Source organism: Vidua chalybeata, chromosome 14, assembly GCF_026979565.1.
Source record: "Vidua chalybeata isolate OUT-0048 chromosome 14, bVidCha1 merged haplotype, whole genome shotgun sequence".
NCBI lineage: Eukaryota > Metazoa > Chordata > Aves > Passeriformes > Viduidae > Vidua > Vidua chalybeata.
Genome location: NC_071543.1, coordinates 800,400 through 821,598, shown reverse-complemented (window position 1 = coordinate 821,598; position 21,199 = coordinate 800,400). Strand labels below are relative to the sequence as shown.

General features: G+C 44.9%; 2 protein-coding genes across 10 annotated transcripts in view; both read right to left on the bottom strand.

Annotated features, from left to right (window-relative positions):
• TAF1 (TATA-box binding protein associated factor 1) overlaps positions 1 to 8,252 on the bottom strand; it is a 29,309-nt gene extending 21,057 nt beyond the window's left edge. For 2 of the 7 annotated variants that reach the window (XM_053955610.1, XM_053955611.1), the window contains exons 1-11: positions 8,111 to 8,252; positions 7,780 to 7,897; positions 7,072 to 7,188; positions 6,149 to 6,268; positions 5,480 to 5,721; positions 3,277 to 3,495; positions 2,616 to 2,834; positions 2,232 to 2,433; positions 1,231 to 1,344; positions 548 to 715; positions 38 to 165 (exon numbers count right to left, since the gene is read on the bottom strand). In XM_053955610.1, coding sequence (XP_053811585.1) covers positions 38 to 165; positions 548 to 715; positions 1,231 to 1,344; positions 2,232 to 2,433; positions 2,616 to 2,834; positions 3,277 to 3,495; positions 5,480 to 5,721; positions 6,149 to 6,268; positions 7,072 to 7,188; positions 7,780 to 7,897; positions 8,111 to 8,236 — 1,773 coding nt within the window. In that variant the 5' untranslated portion in view covers positions 8,237 to 8,252. The other 5 variants (XM_053955612.1, XM_053955613.1, XM_053955614.1 and 2 more) reach the window with 4 other exon arrangements.
• Positions 8,253 to 8,476: 224 nt separating this feature from the next.
• LOC128795114 (rho-related GTP-binding protein RhoG-like) lies at positions 8,477 to 21,018 on the bottom strand. Of its 3 annotated transcripts, XM_053955626.1 has the most exons (4): positions 20,974 to 21,018; positions 18,534 to 18,758; positions 18,153 to 18,383; positions 8,477 to 12,822 (listed from the first exon to the last, which is right to left on the bottom strand). In XM_053955626.1, the coding sequence occupies exon 4, from the start codon at positions 12,799 to 12,801 to the stop codon at positions 12,226 to 12,228; it is 576 nt and encodes a 191-aa protein (XP_053811601.1). In that variant the 5' UTR covers positions 12,802 to 12,822; positions 18,153 to 18,383; positions 18,534 to 18,758; positions 20,974 to 21,018; the 3' UTR covers positions 8,477 to 12,225. The 3 variants fall into 3 exon arrangements, with proteins under 3 accessions (XP_053811601.1, XP_053811600.1, XP_053811599.1); XM_053955625.1 differs by lacking the exon at positions 18,153 to 18,383; XM_053955624.1 differs by lacking the exon at positions 18,153 to 18,383 and having other exon boundaries at positions 18,678 to 18,758.
• Between the last annotated feature and the right edge of the window lie 181 nt (positions 21,019 to 21,199).

The following is a 21,199-nucleotide window of genomic DNA, read 5'->3' as shown; positions in this document are numbered from 1 at the left end:
TCCTAACCCTGGAGATGATGCTAAAGCTTATGCTGACCTGCTGTGGTTCTTCCTTGATGACACCTGTTTTTCCCAACAGGATCCGACTCTTCTTTAGAGAAGATTCTTTCTTGTTCTCCTTGGATGGAGAGTTCAAAGTCATCTCTTCCTTTTCATCAGGAATTTCTAAAAGCACAAGTTTACATTCCTACCTTTCCTCTTCAAACCAACATGCATGCAAGTCAGATTAAGACAGTCACTCCTAAAACACATCAAGAGCCAGATTAATCACATTGAATTTAACTTTCAAGGTACTAATTTTTGCTTTCTTGTCAGTGCATTTAACTTGGAAGTTGAACATGTACACCACACCAATAAAGGTTATTAGCATTGCCACCTCCTGCTTAGGCCTTCGACTTGCAAATTAACTTCAAAAGCCAGAACAAAGGAAGGCCATAAGTATTGCCCCAGTCCATTTCTTTCCATTACAGTGTAATTATGAACCCTTGCTTTCATTTCCCCTTGTCTTTTCCTCCTCAAGTCAAATTTCTGGACGCCATAAACACACCTAGAATTATGTTTTCATCATTTGGATCGAGTGTTAAGACAGGGGGATCCAAGTAGGTTTCCATTGCCTGATCATCCCAGATGATATTGTCTTCCCAACGGCCATACACCAACTCTTCATTGTCAATTGGGAAAATGGAGTACCAGGGTTTGTCTTCATCCAGGGAAACTGCAACAATCATAAAGCAGAACCCTTGAGAACTTTATACACAGAAAACGATTTCAGCCTTGGCAGAAAACTATTTCAGATCTCATCCCCACATCGTACTCCCTCCACCTTCCCCATCTTTCAGGCTTCCTGAGGCAGAAACTCTAAAAGGCAAAAGAAAACTGATCTTGAAAGCAAAGAGGAAGTAGAGCCCCAAGCCTGAGCTTTACCAGTGTGTGGAAAATGGATTTGTAAGGCATTCTTAAAACTTGATAGAAAGTTCACACAGTCTTGTCCATCTGATGGAATGGCACTGAGTTTTACATCCCTCGTATTTCACTATTCATCGAGACTGATTATGGAATAAAACCTTTTAAAACTCCTCTCAGTTACCCAGTCTCTGTAAAAACTAGGAAAACCAACACCAACGCTCAAAGATTTTGCTCTATTGAAACACAGCCTCCAAAATGTTTTAGAGCAAACAAGCAGCCCTTCTGCCACAGAAAGGGCACATGCACCTATTCATGGGCCATTACCTTGCTGTTCAGGGGCCTTTTCCTTGCACTTTGCTATGCCCAGGACTCCTGCCACATTGGGTTTCTGTGCTAGAGGGATTGGTGAATTGAGCAAAGAGCCACTGCGGTTCAAACCTACAGAAAAGGAAAACAAAAGCAAAGTCAGCTTGAGTGGGAGGGTCAGGGGGCACTGTAGTGCCTTAAACCAGGCCTGGGGGGTTGCACGGAGAGTGAATTTCAGCCTGATGGACCTACTTGCTCATATCCCAAAGAGTGACACGTGTCTTTAAAACTGGGAAAGTTTAAAAAAAAACATACTTCACACAGAGCTGACTGCTGGAGTCTGCAGCTTCTTCAAAAAATCTCCAGTTCACCCACCCAACGCCTCAGTGTCTTGCACTCACAGCTGAACACTAAAGAATTGACACTGGTACCCAGTAAAGATCTGACATCCCCATTAGTCTTTCCTTGTAGAAGCAGGATAAGATAAGACAAACAGAAGACAAACATTCATTCTACGTGAACTATTTCAATTTAAAATGCATCCATGTCTAAAAGAAGTCTGAGGTTTGTAAGAATTGTTACTTCCTATCTAGAAAAAACAGAATACAATTTTTAGTTGAGGAGAAACTTCTGAAGGCTTTTACATAATTCTTCCAAATAAAAACAAAAGTAAACAAAATTCCACTAGCCTATAAAAAGAGGAAATCCTAAGGGCAGCTTTTCTTGATATTAATGTAAATGGATCCAGCATCTGGTATTCCACATGGAAAGGAGAAAGACAGAGCTGGGATCGGGGTTTTTTTAACAGAAGTGACCTACTCTGTTTTTGGAAAGGAACTGACTCTCAGAATTCTCAGTGGAGCTGTGATTTTGCTAAAAAGCATTCCCTAACAGAGGGAATTACGTTCTACATTTGAGGCACGCAACCGTACATGTGTAATTTTACTAAGTGCTGCAGTTGAGCATGTAACGAGTCAGTGCACTACAGCAAGTAAAGCTGGTGTCAGAGCCCTGATCACCTTGTTGGGCATTGTATGCAGTGGCATTTCTGGTCATGCTGGATGGCAGCCAGCCCGCCAAGCTCGCACGCTGCGTCTTGGTCCCTTTGTGCTTGACATCCTCCCCATTCCAGATGACATCGTCCTCCCACTGGAGCTGTGTCACCATGAGGAAGTGCTCATCAGCTAGCAGATCATCCTTCTCCTTCATCGATTCCGCATCCTGGAAGGGAGTAAAAGTTACTGGAAGACATGACTTAGAAGACATCCTTCCAAAGCAACGGAGGAAAATCCAGAGTCCCATTTTGCACAGTGCACAACAATCCACCAGCCCATCACCAGATTCTCATCGTGCAGCAATCCCCACATCCATCCCCACACTCTGCCCCATGGTTCCCCTCTCACCCCCTCCTCTGTGTGTCCTTTAGCCTCTTCCTCGCTCTTCTCCTTCAGCTTGAAGCCATAATCGAACCCACTGCCGTCTTCGGGGATGCCCAGCATGTCGTACCAGAGCTGGGCGGGGCCGTAGCGCCACTCGGCCACCTTGGGCTTGGTGTCTGTCACCTTGTCTGTGTCACCCGTCGACTGGGAAAATTTCGACTCCACAGGCGCCATCATGGTAATCTGAAGCACAGCAAAAGAGGGAATGGTTACACTGGTGGTTTATCTAAGGGCCAGTAAGAGGTCTCTTCCTTCCAAGTCTCCCAGCTTACTCTCATAGAAGAAAAGCACTTCTAAGAAGTTCTTTTCCATACTTACTAGCTGCCTCAAGAATGTTCTGCAATTAGACTTCCAAGAACACAGAGATTTCTTCTTGATACAAAGAGGGTAAGCTCTCCTATTGATCCTGTACCACGGATGCAGCCTTCTCAGTAAGAAGCAATCACCTGAAGTCACTGACTAGTATTTGGAGAAGAGCTGCTGCCCAGCTGGAATGCAAGCCAACTCTGTTCTCCACTTTTCTTTTGAAGGAAAAACTCCTTCCGCTAAAAGTCGCTGTCCAATCCAATTCCACTACTACCCCCAGCACTAGCTGGTGACCCTCTCTAAGTCTCAGATATCCCACCTCATCATCTGAAAGGCACTGCTCAGGAGGGGGAGGAGCTGCAAACTCATACTCCCAAGGAGATTTTCCTTCCACTCCACTCTCAACCACAACTTCACCCTCCTGTATCTGCACTTCCTGTGCCAGCTCCCGATGCTTCTTCTTGCGCTTCCTCCGGGCGCTTCGCCAGACCGACGGAACGTTCTTCCCAGGGCCAAAGAGACGCAGGAAGCGCAGCACCTGGAGTGCGACAAAGCAAGAGGATCAAATTAAAACAGACACTGTGGAATGCTTGCCCTCGCCTGAAGAACAGTAATGCAAGAGAGCACTCTGAAATTCAGAAGCTCGGCGCGTGGTACAACCCCAGTTCCCAATGCAATCAACAACCTCTAGGTTATACTCGAAAAAAAAGTTTCTGATCCTTCTGTTTGATGGACCCCTCCTTTTCAAAAGGATATAGTCTTAATTTCAGACACAGAGAAAGTCAGAGGGAAGAAAGACTGCCTTTATATATTGGACATGTGGTTAGACAGCACCTGGAAGGAATTGATTTTTATTCTGAACAATCCACAATCTTCAGAAAGACAGATGGAGGTTGAAGAAGAGTTGATAAAAATTATAAGCAAAAGAGACAAGCTAAAAGAGAGTTATATAGAGATTTCTTAAGGAAACAGATAAATAATATGGCCCAGAAATAATACACTTATTTTTATTTCCATTATAATGTAGTTCCCCTACACTGCACACCTCCAAAACCTGCACCCCTGGTGATGATACATTTTCTCTCCTGTTCTGTCTATGGGTATGATTGCTGGTTTTTAAATACATTTCTTTTCTTTGAAAGAGGTAAAACATTATTTCTAAATTAACTGACATATTTAGGAAACAGGAGTTAGAACCAAAGATTTTGCAGATATACCCTAATAATGTTCTCTGTTAATCTGTTACACTGATCCCCAAAGGAAATGTTTATATGACCACTCTGTCCACCTCTGCCTATACCCATGTAAACCTTCTTTCCAAAACTCACACAGACTGTTCACAAACCCTTCATCCAGTTTCAATGACCTGCCATGAAGAGGAAAGGTCTCACACATAGTTAAGCTGCTAATAGGTTAGAGGAACACAAAAGTCTGCTTCTGCACGTGCTATTTTAGGGGGTTTCATCCAAAAATACAATGCTATGTTAACATGCACACCAACCCATCCTCATAGCAAAATCTACAGGGCTTTAGGCTTTGTCAGCTCTGTTGCTCATGAATTAATCTTGGAAAGTGCTCATCATTAATTGCTTGCACTGATTTCTGCGCCCACTGGGCACACCTAGCACTGAGCCAGTTTCTGATACTTCGTGCTGAGCATCAAAGAAATGAACACACCAGCTGATACACAGGAAACACCAGGTTTGCAAAAGCCTAGAAAGCATTGAGAAGGGGAACTTCTGTGCTAGAGCCTCACCTAGATTACCAACAGACAGTGTTCAGCTAAATCATTAAAACATGACATTTAATTATGCAAATTATACAGCTCCTTACACAAACTCTCTGAGGCACACATAAAACCAAGTTATCTTTGTCTACGACTATCTGTTTTACAACTATAAGCCCATTTTCCTTGTCCTTCTCCTCCTACCTATCCTTTCTTCTTGACAGCTTTAAAACTTCCAGAATAATTACTGATATATAGATAAGTTGCATTTTCTACTTGGGAGCATTCAGGAAAGAATTGTAATGAATTTGCTTTGTGCAAAATCCAACCATTTTTTGAACCAACTTGCTTTGAGGTTGTTTCTAATTTATGCTCAGAGCAGTTTCAAGAGAGAATTAAGTAAAGATACAGATCACAAATTGTTACAGGAAAAGCACACCAAGTTCAGGACAGCATAAAAGGAGGAGCAAGTATTTACCAGAAAAGCCAGGAAGCAGATAGATTAACACTGGTTTTTAATCATCTGGCAAAAGAATCAAATCAACAGGCCTTTGCTATGGTCAGCAAAACATTCACACCCTGATTTGCAGGATGCTTTTTAAGAGATTCCTGCACATGGCAGGAAAACTATTAGATAAAATCAATCTGGAAATAGCAGCAAACAGAAACTAAAGAAAGTATTGAGTGAGCAAGAACACCCATGTGATAACTGAGTGCATAGCCCTAAACACTGTGCAATGCATATTTAGAGGGCTTACACGACACACACATCTCTTCCACGTATCTCTCACAATACCTTGCCTGGTCGAAATTCTGGGAAGAGCTCTGTAACACTTGGCAACTGTTTGGTAGCATCTCGCTGCATGATTCCTGCAAGAGGAAGTGTGAGTTTGCCTTCCTTGGATTCTGCCTGCCTGGCTTCTTGAGGTCCCATCTCTGACTCAGAATCAGAGCTGCTGCTGAAATCCACCTTGTCGGAGGCAGCAGAGGAAGGAGCAATGATGGAGGGCAAAATGATACCGTCTCCATCTTCAGATACTACAATAGAACAAGCACCTCATAAACAAACAGGTCTCCTCCCTCTCCCCTAGCATAACCCCATAGTGCCACATTTACTGTTTATATGAAGTTATGCAAAAATTAAGCCTGTGCAGGCGCTCTAAGTACCATTCTGGTTTAACCTTTCATTTTATCCTAAGCGTTCCAGGTGAATTCCCCAGCCACAACTGAGAGGATGAGACAAAAAAACAGTTTCATTGTCAATACGGGTATTTCAACAGTCACTGGAAATACAACACTTCACCCTAGGCTCCAGCCAACCCTGCAACACCACGAACACTCACCTTCAGATGCAGCCTGCAGACCGAGTTCTGGTGCCGCGTGGTGCCGCAGAACTGCTCCACAGGGGCGTTTGCTTCCTTCAGACATTCACATTGCCAGAGAGAAGAAGAAAGTCCTCACTCACCAGTGGCAACTGCCTCCTTTTCATCTTCTTTTTTTCCAGGTACTGGGGGGGGTGGTGGTGGCGGCATCAGCTTGGAATCAATGTCTTCACAGTCAGCATCGTAATCATCCTCATCTTCATCTGACCAGGCAGGAGACAACACCAGGTGTTAAGCAGATAATAAAAGAAAACCAGGCAGCCTTTCCATTTATTCTGTTTCAAACCTGATGGCCTAGACACCATTCTCATCTTGTAACTAGATGAAAACTCTTAGCAGTAGTTCAGCTTCCCGCACAAACTCATTTGCAAGATGTAAATTTAAAAAATACTAGGAAGGAAGGACAAAGAGAAACTGACAGAAAGATGACTGAAGCACTTAAAATCTAGGTGTATGTATATATTCTGCTATGACCTCCTTTTAGTCACAATTTGCTTATGCGTTTATATATTCTGCTATCACATCCTTTTATTCACTCTTTGTAGAACAAATAAAGAAAATGTGGGTTAAAAAGTCCACATCACCTTCATATCTCACTAACCACAGAAAGTCACCAGAAAGATTAAGTGTAAGACACCTTTAAAGGATATGCCAAGATGTAGCATTTACACCAGCAGCTACTGAAATGGAAAAGCTGCTTGTTTTTGAAAGCATATTCTAGGCCAGAATACAGACAGAGATACCTGGGACTAACAAAAGAACCAAGGTGCCTTCTGCAGGGTCTTTAAAAAAAAAAAAATCAAGAGTAAAACAGGAGAAAGATACTAAGATTGAAGTGACTCCAATGAGGAACAGATTCCTTAAAAGAGGAAGACAGCAAGCAGTGGCTTCATCCAGCAAAGACAGTTTCACAAAAGCTGATACTGGGCTCTTGAAGCAAGGAGTTAAAAAGCACAATGCCCCAGGCAGCTCCTACAGGCAGAGCTGCAGTGCTGATCCCCCTTACCCGGCCTTCGAGCTGGCTGCAGGCTGCCCATCGCCTGCTTGTAGCGACGGCTCTCATCCTCTGCCACTTCAGTGATGTCTGAGTAATCAACAGCATCCTCTGTGCTCTTAACCCAGCCTAGGAGAAACACAAAACTTTCTCCTGATTTGTGTCAGTTACATCAGACTTCATTAGGTACCTACGAATCCTTTGCTATGCTTCCTTTATTTAAAGAAACAAAACTATCTGATTAGCATCTCCCCCCAGAGTATTTTTCCCCTCATTCTAATCAAAAGCTCTCACGGCTCTGAATTTCCCCTAGAAGACTGGTAAGGAGCACTTATCACTTACTCATGGAAACTGTTCAACAAGCTCAGAAAAACTGAAGGAGCACTTATCACTTACTCATGGAAATGGTTCAAGTTCAGAAAAAGATTTTATTATACCGTGTGCTAAGCAGGCTTCTTTAATACAAATACAGACTAAACTCATCTATGAAGGAGGAGAGAAAATTCTCATAAAAAATTAAAGGGAACAGGTGCAAAATTGATCAGGAGCTACTGTGGCATTCCGTTTGGCAAGGTGAGAAGGGAAGGCCTTTTGACAGAGGGCCTCTGGCCAGAGACCACCGCGATATCCCCGGCGGCCGCTGCCGACCTGGGAGCCTTTTGCTCGCTCCGGCACCAGCCGCGACCCCGCAGCCCCCCTGCCACCCAAGCGCAGCCAAACCTTCCTCGTCCAGGTGCGCTCCCTCGCTCTCGGCGCTCTCCTCCTCGCTGGCGGTGATCTCGGTGATGAGGTTGCCCAGCCCCAGCACGCCCAGCCCGGCCAGGTGCTTCTTGGATTCCTGGGGAGACCAGAGCTGGGAGGCTGCGAGCGGCACCCCCGGGACGGCCCGAGCACCTCGATACACCCCAGCACGTCCCGGTACATCTCGGCACAAACCGCGTCGCCCTGGTTTCACCCCAGTGCACCCCGATACAGCCCAGGTCGCCCCAAGCAGCCCGGTTCACGCCCGTCCCCCCGCCCGCGGCGCCCTCCCGGAGCGACACGGCCACACCTTGTCGAGGACGCTGTCCCCTTCCAACTGCCCCGCCTCATTGATGTTGCCGAAGAGGAAGCCGGCCAGGGAGAAGGGCTCGGCGCGGCCGCCGTCCGCCTCCTCCTCGCTCTCCGAGTCCGACATCGCTGCGCCGACACCGAGAGCGACAGCGAGCCGGAAACGGCGGCGGGAGCGGCCCCGGCGGCGGCGCCCGCCCACAGCGCCCCCGCGCGGCCCCGCCCCGCGGCGCAGCAAGGAACGCAGACGCTCCGCCCTTCCCAAAAATTCCTTTATTGCCTCGAGGGAGCGGGCCTGGCTTTCCACAGGAAAGAGCCCTCAGCACAGGTGCGCTACAAATGGCAGGGCGAGTTAATGCGACAGACAGAGAGGTGAGGAAAGGTTTATTACAATGTAATTATGCATCATTTATTTAAAAAAAAAAAAAAGGAAAAAAATCCTTTAAAACTGTTAGACGTAATACAAATTATTTATAGCATAAAATCAAGTTGCCAGTGTATGTATCAGTACCACACTTCAGAGTCTTGGGCTCCCACTGCTGATGGGTGGTCCTTGCTGCCCACTCTGGGGGTTGGGACCCCTCTGAGATCCATCCACTTCTCAGGGTCAGGCCAAGCAGCACCAAGGTTTCTACAGAGTGAGGTTTGGCACCCGGAGACAAAGCACAGGGAGGTTCTAGTTTAAATTTCATAGAAATAGCTACAGCTGTAAACTGAAGAAAGAACTTCCAAATCTAAGCACACCTCATGGATATCCTTTGGACACACAATTCCTGAACTGCCCAGCTTCAGCTGCATTTAAAAAAAAAACCAAGCAGTTCAGAAGCATTCACAAAGCAAAGGTTAAAATCTGTGTCTTCACACTGAGTCTCTTCTGTGAATCAAGACATACACATTGCATCTCTATTCAGTAAGAGACCGAAGGACCTTGAACTGTTCAGGAAACCCACACCGAGTTTTCTGACCTCCCAAAACAAGACAGAAATCCAGCCATGGGATTATGTGAAGTCTGTATTTTTCAACTGCCCACAGAAGAAAAATAAAGCATGGAAGAAACAGGACTGATTGTAAACTGAAGCACTGGGCTACTTACAAAAAAAAAGGACCAAGAATTTCAGGGAGGAGGAAAAAGGGATCAAGAAAGGAGAATGCCCACTGAAAGGAAAAGCTCGCTGGATTTGTCCTGAAGCTAACCCTCATTAAAAGCAGAGGCTGGAGGAAACCAGCTACTAGCCAGGACTTTTACTCCCATCAGAGGGTGACAGAAATACAAAGCATTTCAATAACCAGGTTCTCCAAAGTGAGCAAAAAGTCTTTGACGGTTGGAAGTTCCCTCTGCTCATTTTCATCACTATCATGTTATTCTCCTCAGCACTGTTGTGCAATCCATTTGCCAGGTAATCTAAGTGGGGATAAGGTGTTCTGGCATAATGCAATCAACAGTGTAACCAAATCAAACAAATTGATTAAGTAGTTGAATTTTATCTCACTACGCTCTCTTCCAGTTCACTCCAGGATGGCTGCTTGAGCCTACAGAAATGGAGGGGTTGTGCAATTAATACTTGCTCACAAGATTTCTTCTCCACAAAATTCATGTAATTCAGTTAGGAATAACCACAAAAAGGCACAGGACTAAAAGATTTCAGTATGTAAAAAAGTAAAAACTTTTAAAAACAGTAGTAGCTTCAGTACAAAACTGCAAATATATGTAGCCAAAAAAAAAAAAAAAAAAAAAAAGGTAGACTTTTAATTTCAGGCACCTCTTAAGACTAGTTCAAACGTATCACAGACTTTCAAAAGTACATTTCTGAATAAAGCAAAGGTTATGGGCTTGCACCGGGGTATCACTAGACAGTTGATTTAGGTCTGACCAGCATTAAAACAAACCACGTGCACTGGCTTAAATAAATACATTTTAAACATGATAAAGTCTATTTACTCAGTTACCGAAATTTACCTACGGAAAATAATCTTGAAATTACAAGGCACAGAGTTAATTGCTGCCTGCAAGCCCAGCCCACACTAAAGGCCTACAGCTAAAGCAAAGGCAGAAGGTGGTGAGTAGAGGTTATCTCAGTGAATTCTCTACACCCTCGCAGCCTTCAGGGCAGGAACCACATCTGGAACAGCACTTCCTCTGCGAGTGCAAGAGACACAAAGACACTCCAGGCAATGGCACTTGGTGAAGAAAAATGTGCAGAGTCTGTAGGCTTCTGCAGAACGGGTGTTTTGGTACTGCCTGTGCTCAGCGTTTGGAACTGTCGGTTCACTAACCACAGGCACCAGGATTTGCATTAATTGCAATTTATACTCTGTGGGTTGCAACTGGCTAAAGCAGCACCAAACTGAGCACGTCTCAGATGAAAAAAACTGCAGTTAGTGTCAGCATCAGTTACACCAGCTGAAGAAAGGCACGTCCTCTTCAAACAGTGGAATTAGGGCACAAATACCAACATTTCTATCCAAATAGTGGCATTGGGGCACAAATGCAAATGTTTCCATCCACCTGGTATTTCTGCCAGCATCAGATAAAGCAAGGTCAAATTAACACAAGATCCCTAACAACCTTGTTGATGTATTTTCTGTTATCTTGCTAAAATGAGGCACTTTTTTTTCTGACCAGGGTATACACCAGTGCAGTTTTGCATGTGTGGGAATCACAAGAAAAAGCAAGTTCTGAATGACCAATTGAGGCTGCAGCCGGACAAAGACAGCACTGTCAACTTCAGACAACAAAGCCCAGTCCAGCACCAGTGGTTTCACACAAAGTATCTTTGAAGCATGCTGCTTTCATGCCACGGAGCTGGAAGGTTGAGTCTAAGGAAGGGCTCATGCGCTCACTCCTCAGCTGGTCCCGGAACCACACATAAAGAACAGTGCACATCCTGAAAATAAAAGGCAGCTGCCACTTACCAGAGCTGCTAAAGAAAATTAAAAAGTATGTAAATAGAACTTCAGTTAAAAAGAGTTTATAATAACTGAGCATCCAGGAGAGGAAAAAAAAAACGCCCAGGTAATCCTATCCAGTGACTGGCTAACCGTTACAGACTGAACTGAAAATAGGAAGAAGCAGGGGTTCCTGTAAACAGAACCTCCACATTTTCTGTCACTCTTCTCACAGAAAAACAATGAAGGAATTTGCCATAAAAATCTCAGATGGTGGCCCCAAGAATGTTAGGAATTGAAGCAATTCATTCCTCAAGAGCAAACAGGCTGCTGTCATGTCTCCGGGATTCATCAAAGGGATTACACTGAAAATCTCATTTTGAGAAGTGTCATCCCAAATACCTCAGTCAGCCTGAGAAGGTACTTGTTAAAAAGTTTATTCTCAGGGTGCAACGTGTCTTTGGACAGTGAAATAAAATCTCAGTTTAGAAGATTATGGAAGACTTGAATCTAAACTACTCTTCCACTTCTCCACCTCAAAACTATGAAAATCACTCATTTGAGCGAGTCATCATTATTCTAAGTTCCTTACATAAGGAGAAATCAGCTCCTGCTTCTATTGATAAATCACTGCAGGCATTCCCTTGGTCTTGCTCATTGCATTAACCATGCCTAATGCTAACTCTTCATACAATCAATCACAGTTCACTACAAGGTGAATCTCAGTAATAGTTCAGGCATTTTTGCAAGTAAACAAATTGTGTTCAAGCTTTAAATTGACAAAACAACTGGACAGCCAGACTTCTGTTTGTAAAACAAATTCAATCAGGAAATAAAGGATGGGAAAAGCAGCAGCTACACTTAAAGCAAAGTTATCAGAATTTGTGCTTTTCAGCAAATCTAGTAACTGATGGCTATCTAGTAAAGAAGTGGCTTCAAAGAGGTCTCCTCTTATTTTCCTCCACTAAAATAATCAAGTGATCCCTGGAGAAGCTGGAGACTGGAACTTTAGAAATAAAGTAGGTGTTTGACCTCTCAGCTGGAAAAAAAAAAAAAACAAAAAAACACAACCTGTTCTCACTTTCCCTGAAGCAGTAAGACTGCAGGAATATTCATTGTATAAACCTTTTCTGCTTAGAGCTGTTAGTGCAAGATGCAAATCTTCAATTTAACTCGTTAAAAAGCCCTCCAAGATTCTAGTCAACTTCCAACATCCATCACCCAAGGCAACTACAATAAGACACATTTTCTTGTGTTCTTCTTTGTCACAGGATACAGAACTGCACGGACAGCTTCAGCAAACACCTCCCGAACACCCTCCTGATTCAACGCCGAGCACTCCAAATATTTTACTGCTCCAATTTGTTTAGCCAGTGAAGTCCCCTGCTGTGGAGTAGTGGGAGCCAAGCTCTGCTCCTTCAACTTTTTAACCGTTTCCAGGTCACTTCTCAAGTCTCTCTTCGTGCCCACTAAAAGGATGGGGACATTCGGACAGTGGTGAGAAACTTCAGGGTGCCATTTGTGCCTCACGTTTGCGTAGGAAGAGGGGCTGCCAATGGAGAAACAGATGATGAAGACGTTGGTTTGGGGGTAGGAGAGCGTGCGCAGGCGGTCGTACTCCTCCTGGCCCGCAGTGTCCCAGAGATTCAGGCTGACTGTCCGGCCATCCACGGTCATCTGGGCACTGTAGTTGTCAAACACAGTAGGGATGTACTCTTCTGGGAAGGCGTTGGTGGTGTAGCTGATGAGGAGACAGGTTTTTCCCACCGCGCCATCTCCGACCACCACGCACTTTATAGTCTGCATTCTTCACCCAGAAATAAAGTCCTGCACAAAGCAAGAAGAGAGGAGTCAGGCAAAGCACACTCAGCGGTGGTCACCGTAAAGATAAGCTTTAGCAAGTGCTTTTGATATAGCTGAGGGTTTCTTATCACATTCAGTGTCTCAAGCCACTCTGAAGAGCTCCGGGCTAGAAAAACAATAGTGAAATGGAGATGCAATGAGTGGAGAGCTAAGTGACAATTGGCTGCATTCCAACCATGTAAGTACAAATTAGCCAAATTCCCACAGCCTTGCCTTACTGCCAGAATGTTTCCCACAGGCAAAAGGACAAGTCCTTAGAGGCACCTGCAAGTGGAAAGGGATTGTGACCCAGTAACAAGATACTCTGTCATTTGAAGGTTCACACGTCCACCTCTGTACACACACACACTCTCCAACACTCACACCTGCCTACACAGTCTGCTACATAAACAGTTTACCACAAAGAAAGGTCCAAGAGTTATAAATAAAATCAAGGTATTAATTTCTGGGCTGCGCTGCTACTGTTTACAATAATAATTCACTACACTCAGATCAATCAGTCCTGAATAAAATACACTATTTACAGGACACCAGACAAAAGGTTCAGAAAGTAGCACGTTCAAGGAAAGCTGTTCTTTGAACTCTCACTAGCCATAGTAACCCAGATTAGAATCCATAAAGAATTTTTCTAAAGAAGCCAAGAACAGATTACACTCGCTAATCACTGACAGAACAAGCAGGCTTGACAGAACTCAATAGGCTTGAGTTACTTGGTGTCCTCTAAATAATGAGCTTGAGAAAAATACATGTCCTAAAAGATCAGCAGTCAAACAGCTTTCCTGAGTAACTGTTACTCAGGAGATACTTGACACTTAGAGGTTTTCCATATCCCTTTCCCGATATGTGAAAGGTAGGTTTGACAATCAAACTGATTCAGTCTGAAACACAATTAATTTTAAACTTTCATCACGTGAACAGCAAGAAGTTTGAAAATAGCATGGAACTACAAGCAGTCATTTGTTGTACATTTCATGTGTGCTGGAGCTTCCACTGCTAGCTTGAACAAGAAGGAACTTGCATCTGCCTTCTCACCCAAATGCCTTTGAGGTACTATCAGTAACCCTCAACTTGCAACCAGCAGAAAATTCCCTGCTTCAAACAGAAGAGAATAGTGGGAAGAACTTTTTAGCAGGGCCTGTTACGATAGAACATGGAGTAATGGCTTTAAACTAGGAAAAGATTGATTTAGATTAGATATCAGGTAGAATTTATTTACAGTGAGGGTGGTAAAACACTGGCACAGGTTACCCAGAGAAACTGTGGCTGCCCCATCCCTGGAAACACTGAAAGCCAGGCTGGATGGGGCCCTCAGCAATCTGATCTCATTGAAGATGTGGTTGAACCAGATGACTTCCAAAGGTTCCTTCCAATCTAAACTAATTTGACTGCATATTCCAGAAAGATCTCAGCTCCAACACCATCAAAGTAGCAAAGGGAAAACAGAACTTCAAGACCATCCAAACAAATCAACAATTCATTCCAATTTAAGCCTCAACTTTGTCCTTTAGGCAAAGTCTTTACCTGCATCCACATTCTCACTGGAAGCACACGATTCTTCTGAACTAAGTGAAATTGGCACAGCTTTGGCACAGCTGCAGCGGCACTGACTGGTCACTACAACACACAACGCTTAAGGAAGCACCAGTGTACCTACACAGACACTGTGGAAACCACACATGCTGGGAAGGAACCACCTTGTGCTGCTGCTGCTGCCACAGCCTGGCTGGACCGCAGCACAGGGCAGGTTTTAAAGCCCATTCCTGCACTTACATCAAACCCCCGAAGTACCAGAGCATGCTGTGCCAGAACCCTTAGTGGTGACCAACACCACTGCTTCCAGAGCAAAGTTTTTTTTTCCCCCAAATGAACTATCTGTGCAACAGACAATTCATTTTGACCAGTCAGTAACAAGTGACATCACAGAGATGGCAGAGCTAAGTCAGCAACAGAAGTCCCATGAAGAACCAGATGATACACAAAGCCTTTTATATGCCCAACCCCTAGTTTCTAAAATAAACAAATTGCACACACTTGTAAACAGATCTCTCTTTAAAAGCCAAACAAGCTCCCCCAAGGACTTCCATCTCTTTCATCTCTATGCACTTCTGTCCAGGGCTCTGCACAGAGTGACAGGGTATCCCCAGACTGCACACGACTGGCACTGGCTGGAGGGTCACCACACCAGCACCCTCAGGCAACACAGCTTCCCAAAGGGATAAACTCCAAAGCCAGCTGCATCCCAGATCACCAGCAGCTAACACAATCTGATTCAAAAGGGCTAAGGAAACTCTGGTACTCCGGATTAATTTGTTGGTGTTTTATTTAAGGGGGCATTAGAGGTTCAATTTGGAAATCGGTAATAAAGTAACAAAAAAGCCTGAAACATGAATGCTCTTTTCACAGCCCTGATACCTCGAATTACCTCACCAAAAGTTGATTTTAGAAGAGCAACATTTGCAACGGGAAATAACTCCATGCAAACCTGCCAAGGCGTTGGGCAAAGCATTAACTACACAAACACAGCTAAAGAGCTTGTAGGCTTTTAAGTATGATTCTCTGAAGGGCCCCTTTAAAGGACGTTGGCTGAGCTGAAAGGAATCGTGTGTGGCATATGCAATACAGAAAAACAAACGCACTCCAGGATACACATTCCATGTATTGAAACACAAAATTTAGATAAATTAATCAAAAGGTAAAGCAGTAGAAAGAAGCTACTTGACGCCAGAACACTACGTTGTGAGCAAGGCTAGTTTGGTTAAAGATTTATATATGGAAGACAAAGAGTTTTTTAATTTAAGTCACAACCAAGCAAACTAATATTCCCTCCATCAGGTCTTTTCTATTAAATCTCTAATTATTTTTTTAGTAAACAATTTGCCCACAATAAAACTCTCTTAAGGCAGTAAAAAGCCTGGGTTCAAATTTGTATGGAAAATTCCTATTTTTTAAGCACCCTTGAATTTGGCACTGCATGCTACCTAAATATAAATATACATTGGAAAAAAAAAAAAAACATACTCCAAAAACAAAATTGCCATCAAATATTACCAAGAGTAGAAAAATTGGTTTAGGGTTTGTTTGGGATTTTTTTTCGTGACCTTCAAAAGAATTTTTGGGGAAACTTTAGAACGAAAAACTCCCCATATGACAAATAATAAGAACTGAAAGAAACAAAAATACAGATTAACACGTTAATACATTAAAAAAAACCAACTTAGAAACAGAAAGCTGGACACAAGCTTCAAAGCCAAGTTGAAAGGTTATGCAGTGAACAGAAAATCCAAAGTAGCGAGAGGTATTCCAGGTTCCTTAGTCCTTGCAGAGAAAGGACTTTTATTACAGTTGAGGTACTAGCAGTTACAGCAGAATGGGAATAATCTTCAAATTAAATAATCATTTGTTAAAAAAGCAACCAGGAAAAAAAAAAAAAAGAGGAGAAAAAAAAAACCCACACCAAATCACCCCACGCAGAAGTGTTGTGCAAAAATACTTAGATAAGAGTTATTTCTATCTTGTCCATCAATGACTTTGAATTTGAAAACTGGCATTCCCTGTTTGTGTTAGTTTCCTTCTCAGAAGATGCTGCTAAGTCTGACTTCACTGCCTGCACACCTGGCACTTCCTCTGGAATGTGCAAGATTTCAGTCAACATGTCAAGACATCATCTGAGGAGCTGCTCCTGTTTGACCTAATTAAGCATTTTCTGGTATCATTAACATGGACAGTTTGCTCTCCAGACGAAGATTTGCTGGGGAAATTCACCACTTGGAACACACACACAGAGTAACTCCACGCTGCATCAAAATTTTTTTGTGATAGAGAAACAACTTCCAGATCTTCCCTTCAATACACCTGAAGGGAAGTTCCCCGTTTGCTGAGAGAAGGGAGAGTACAGTGACAGAAAACAGAGAGAAAACAGGAACGTGGATCCTGCTGCAGTTTTCTAGATTTATGCTTTTTATACTTCCTACACTTCTAAAACCCCTTTGCAGAACTCCTTCTTCGCAGGATGTGCCTCTGCCTTCGCTCTGCTATCAGACGCCTCTTTGCTAGGTGGATTTTAGCTTTGATACTGCTCTCCAATAAACTCACTCTGAGTTTGTCAGCTCTTCCTTCCTTCTCTTTACAGTTCAGATACAGCCCCATTTTGGCCAAAACTGAGCAGAAAACTCTCTAATTTAGCTGAAATCAGCTGTACTGAGCTGTGTCATTCTGCTCAGCCATCACGTTTCATCAAGCCCTCGCTGTTTTGGAGAACCAGATCCTGTTTTACCAGGGGCAGGCAGAAATTAAGAAATCTAAACAATTTAATCGCTCATCTTTCAGTAACAAAAACTAGATCAGAGACAATTCACTCTGTCTGCTGAAACACGAAGTCAGGCAGGAACTTTCAACAAAGAACTGGGTGGATAGGGCTGTTCTAAATATATCACACCATCCTCACCCATGCAAAGGAGCTAATTCACATGTACAGCTTACCCACCAGGCCTAGCAGGGACGAGAAAGGGGCTCTCAGCAATTTAATCAGGACTCTGTTACTATCCCACAACAGCTCAGCTTACTTGCCATTGTTTTAGGCAAGTGCCAAAGGGATGGAGAAGTGCCAGGCTTTCAGAATGTGTGCCAAGAAAGAGCAGTAAAAGTTAAATAGGAGACCTCATCCCTCATATCCTTCAGCAAGGAATGACCTACTTGGACTTCTCAGTGCCTCTCAAAGTTCTCACACCACTTTCTGTCCCGCCATTTACCTGCAAGAGAAACAGAACTGCAAACAGGCTGAGTGCCTGCAGAGAGGGAAAAAAATCCACAAGGGAAGGAAGGTTCCAGCAGCACAGCAGGCACCCAGGCTGCACGTGAACAACTGAGGAAGCTGAGGAACTGAGGAAGCTTGCTCTCTCCCGAGCTCTTTGCCTATAAATTCAGCTCCCAAACACATAACAGGAGTGCAATTCTTGCTGGTTGTTCCTTCAGTGCCAATGCTAGAAAGCCCTTCGTGCCTTTTGACGCGAGAAGTTGTTTCTAAGAAATAAAAGAAACCCCTCAAAACATTTAAAATAATCTTTTTAAAACCTCTACCTCTGGTCAAATTAGGCTGAAATTGGATTCTTTTAAAGATTTTTTTTTTCCCCAGGGATGAAACACACGTAAGCAATATTTCTTAGGAATCTACAGTGAAAATGAAGTCATCTGCATGAGGTATTTGGGCAACTCACCTACACAAACCTCCCACTACAGGAACTCATACTGCAAATTTTATAGCAGAGCAATGATATTAGTGACCAAACATCAAACACCTTAAATTCCGTGAATCCAAGATATTGGATGGACCATTAATATTTCCAAAGGGCATTAGCTGATGAAAGAGAGGCACAGCTGGTGCAATAACACTGTGACAAGGTGCGGCTGCACAGCCCACAGGAACTCAAGCCCAAGACTCCAGTAGATCTCCAGGTCCCAGGTGTATGAACGTGACACACATCCTCCCATAATCAAAAGCTGAAGAGTACTAAACTTGGATTTTCCTCCTGCAACCACATGCAGAGTCATGGATTAATCAAGACAGGGACCTTTCACAGTTTCTTTGAACACAAGTGACCCTTTGGTGGTGAGCACAGCAAAGGTGCAAGAACAGGAGCCAGGGCTGCAGGGTGCTGTGCCCACACTCGCTATCTCACCTCCTCGGTGATCCAAGCAACTTGCACAGGTCCTGGCAGGTCACAGCCACTTCATAAGAAAGTTAATAACCACGTCCTTCCCACCTTCCATCGATTCTGACAAGGCTTTAGTCACTACTGTTGGCTAAAAGAAACAAACAGTACCTCGGACACAGAGATTTGTGGAGAGGCGTATTAAGCACGTTGCAGGATGAATGATAAATCCAGTTTAAGCATTCTTGATTCCTATTTGAGGTAAAAAGAAAAATAAAAAAATGTTAGTATATCGTCCTACCATCTTTTGTCACCTGGCATTTACTGGCAGTCTCAGTTGTAACAAAGCCACTGTTGTACATGAAGAGCAACATTACACCAGGAAAATCTAAACTTTTTTCCAAAAAAAAAAGCCCCTCCACACTTTTCTTTGGATTGCACCTCTCTGATTCCTCTTCCTCCACCCCCAGATTTCACTGGGGAGAAGGGGGGTTTAGGGGGGGGCAGGGAGATTTAATAACAAATAAAAACACAAGCAAGAATAAACAAAGAAAAAACCAAACAAAACCCAACCGAAAACAAAACTGAAACAAAATCAAACAAAAACTCCCAAATGAAAACAGAAAAACCCAAAACACAGAAACCAAAACAAACAAACAAACAAACCCCCAAACAAAAACAAACCAAAATGCACTTGCTCAATCAATACCAGTTTTTTCAGAGAGTTTTGGTATGACTAAGACAGGAGTTAATGCATGGACGCTGTGTGCCTTTTATCATGGCTTGTGCACTACAGTACTGCAAAAATTGCCAAGTCTCACTTGCATCAAGTACTGCAATTCTAAAATGTGAGCAAAAGTTACCAGAGTCAAGGAGTCTCTCAGCAGTTCATCAGATTTACACATACTGGCATGGAAAGTAAAAAAATATTCCCTGCAAAGGCACAAACCTTTACATGGCACCGGATTGTGTGAAAATACTTTGGGCCCCAAAAGAATCACAGCCTCATCACGTAAGCAAATCAAACCACACGTTCAGCTTCCTCCTCCTAATTGCAAACCGCATATTTTGTTGTTTTTCCAGGATCTCTGTAAAGTTCCTTCTATGAATAATATTTAAAAGTTTTTTTTTAATGGAAATATTAATCTAAAATACATCTCATAATCTTGAATTCCATGTAGAAAAACCACTGTGCTGGTGAACAGTGGCAAACTGGCTCCAAAGTAATGCCTTCAAGTAATGTATTTTACATCTTACACGGAAGAGAATGTGAACTTTTTAAAAATCAAAAAATGAGCTTGGGGCAAAGAGTTAATGATGCTGCCACAAGAAGCGCTGCACCCACGGCCCAGGACACGCGTTGCAAGCATAAAGTACACATAAAACCATTTAAATTAAAGCATTTAAAGCTTTTTTATAACTCAGAGTAATTATGGTGGGAATCACAAGACTTTATAAAGAATAAAGAGATACTGATTGCTCATTGGTTCCTGAAAAAAAAAAAAAAAAAAAAAAAAAAAAAAGAGAAAACAACACAGGGGAAAGAAACAGAAAGAGAGAAGTTCAGAACAAATAAAAAGCAGCATTGCTTCTCGGGGTGTGAGGTTAAACAGGAACTCGGTGCAGGCTGTTATAAAAATGAAAAGTTCACAGCACGCAGAAGAGAACCACTGAGCTGATGAAGGGCAGCTGCTAAACCACACAATCCCTGGCACCCCTCAGAGTGTGCTGGGCCACCACCCTGCGCTGCCCTCCCCGAGCCAGCACTTTGCCACTTTCTGGAGAACAAATCCAACCTTCCTATCCTTACGTACGCCTCACTCTCAGCAGCGAAGCAAGGGACCTTCCCACAGGCCACCTCATCCCGTGCCAACCTTTTATGACACTCGCTCGGAGCAGAGGTCGCCTTAAATTTGTCGCGGTGTCGCGGAGAGGGATCAGCATCGCGCCGGCGTTGGAGCAGCCCAACCCAACCTCGGCACACCGCGGAAAGGGGGAAAGCGCGACCTGCCCTGCCCGGGGCCGCTGCCGCTCCCCGCACGGCCCCGGCAGCAGAGAAAGGCTCGCTCCGAACCCGGCCCCAGCATCCCCGGCCGGCACATTCACCTCCGCACGCACCGCCCGGCGCGGAGGCCGGGGCGCGCATCCCACTTCCCAAAAACCCTCCGGACGCGAAGGAGCCGGCAGCGCCACGCGGCTGCGGAGCCCCCGGGGCTGCCCCGCCCCGCCCCGGAGCCGGCCGCGTCCCGGCGGGACAGGTGCCGCCACAGCCTCCCCCGGGCCGGGACCCGCGGCGCCCGGGCCGGCAGAGGCCGCGGTTCAGCGCGGGTGGCCGGGCCGGGCGCGGAGGATGTTCCGGCACGGCCGGGCGGGAACACACGCGGCCACGCGCGGGGCCCGCCGCTCCCCCGCCTGCCCCGCGGGGCTCTCCGGGCCCCGCGGCTCCTCCGCCCGCCCCCGCGCTCACCTCCGGCGCGGCCCCGCGGCCGCCGCCGCTCCCCGCGGACCCTCGACCCGGCCGCGCCCCGCGCCCGCCGCCGCGCGCACGCGCCCTCCGCGCCGCCGCGCTCCCCGAGGGGCCGCCAGGGGGCGCCGCCGCGGGCGGAGCGCGGGGAGCGGCGGGAGCGGCCCCGGCCCCAGCCCGGGCGGAGCGGGGCGGGCCCGGCGCCTCCTCGGGCCCGGCTCCTCCTCGG

Coding starts and splice junctions, on each gene's coding strand:
- LOC128795114 (XM_053955626.1), bottom strand. CDS start 12,801: ATGCAGACTATAAAGTGCGTGGTGGTCGGAGATGGCGCGGTGGGAAAA.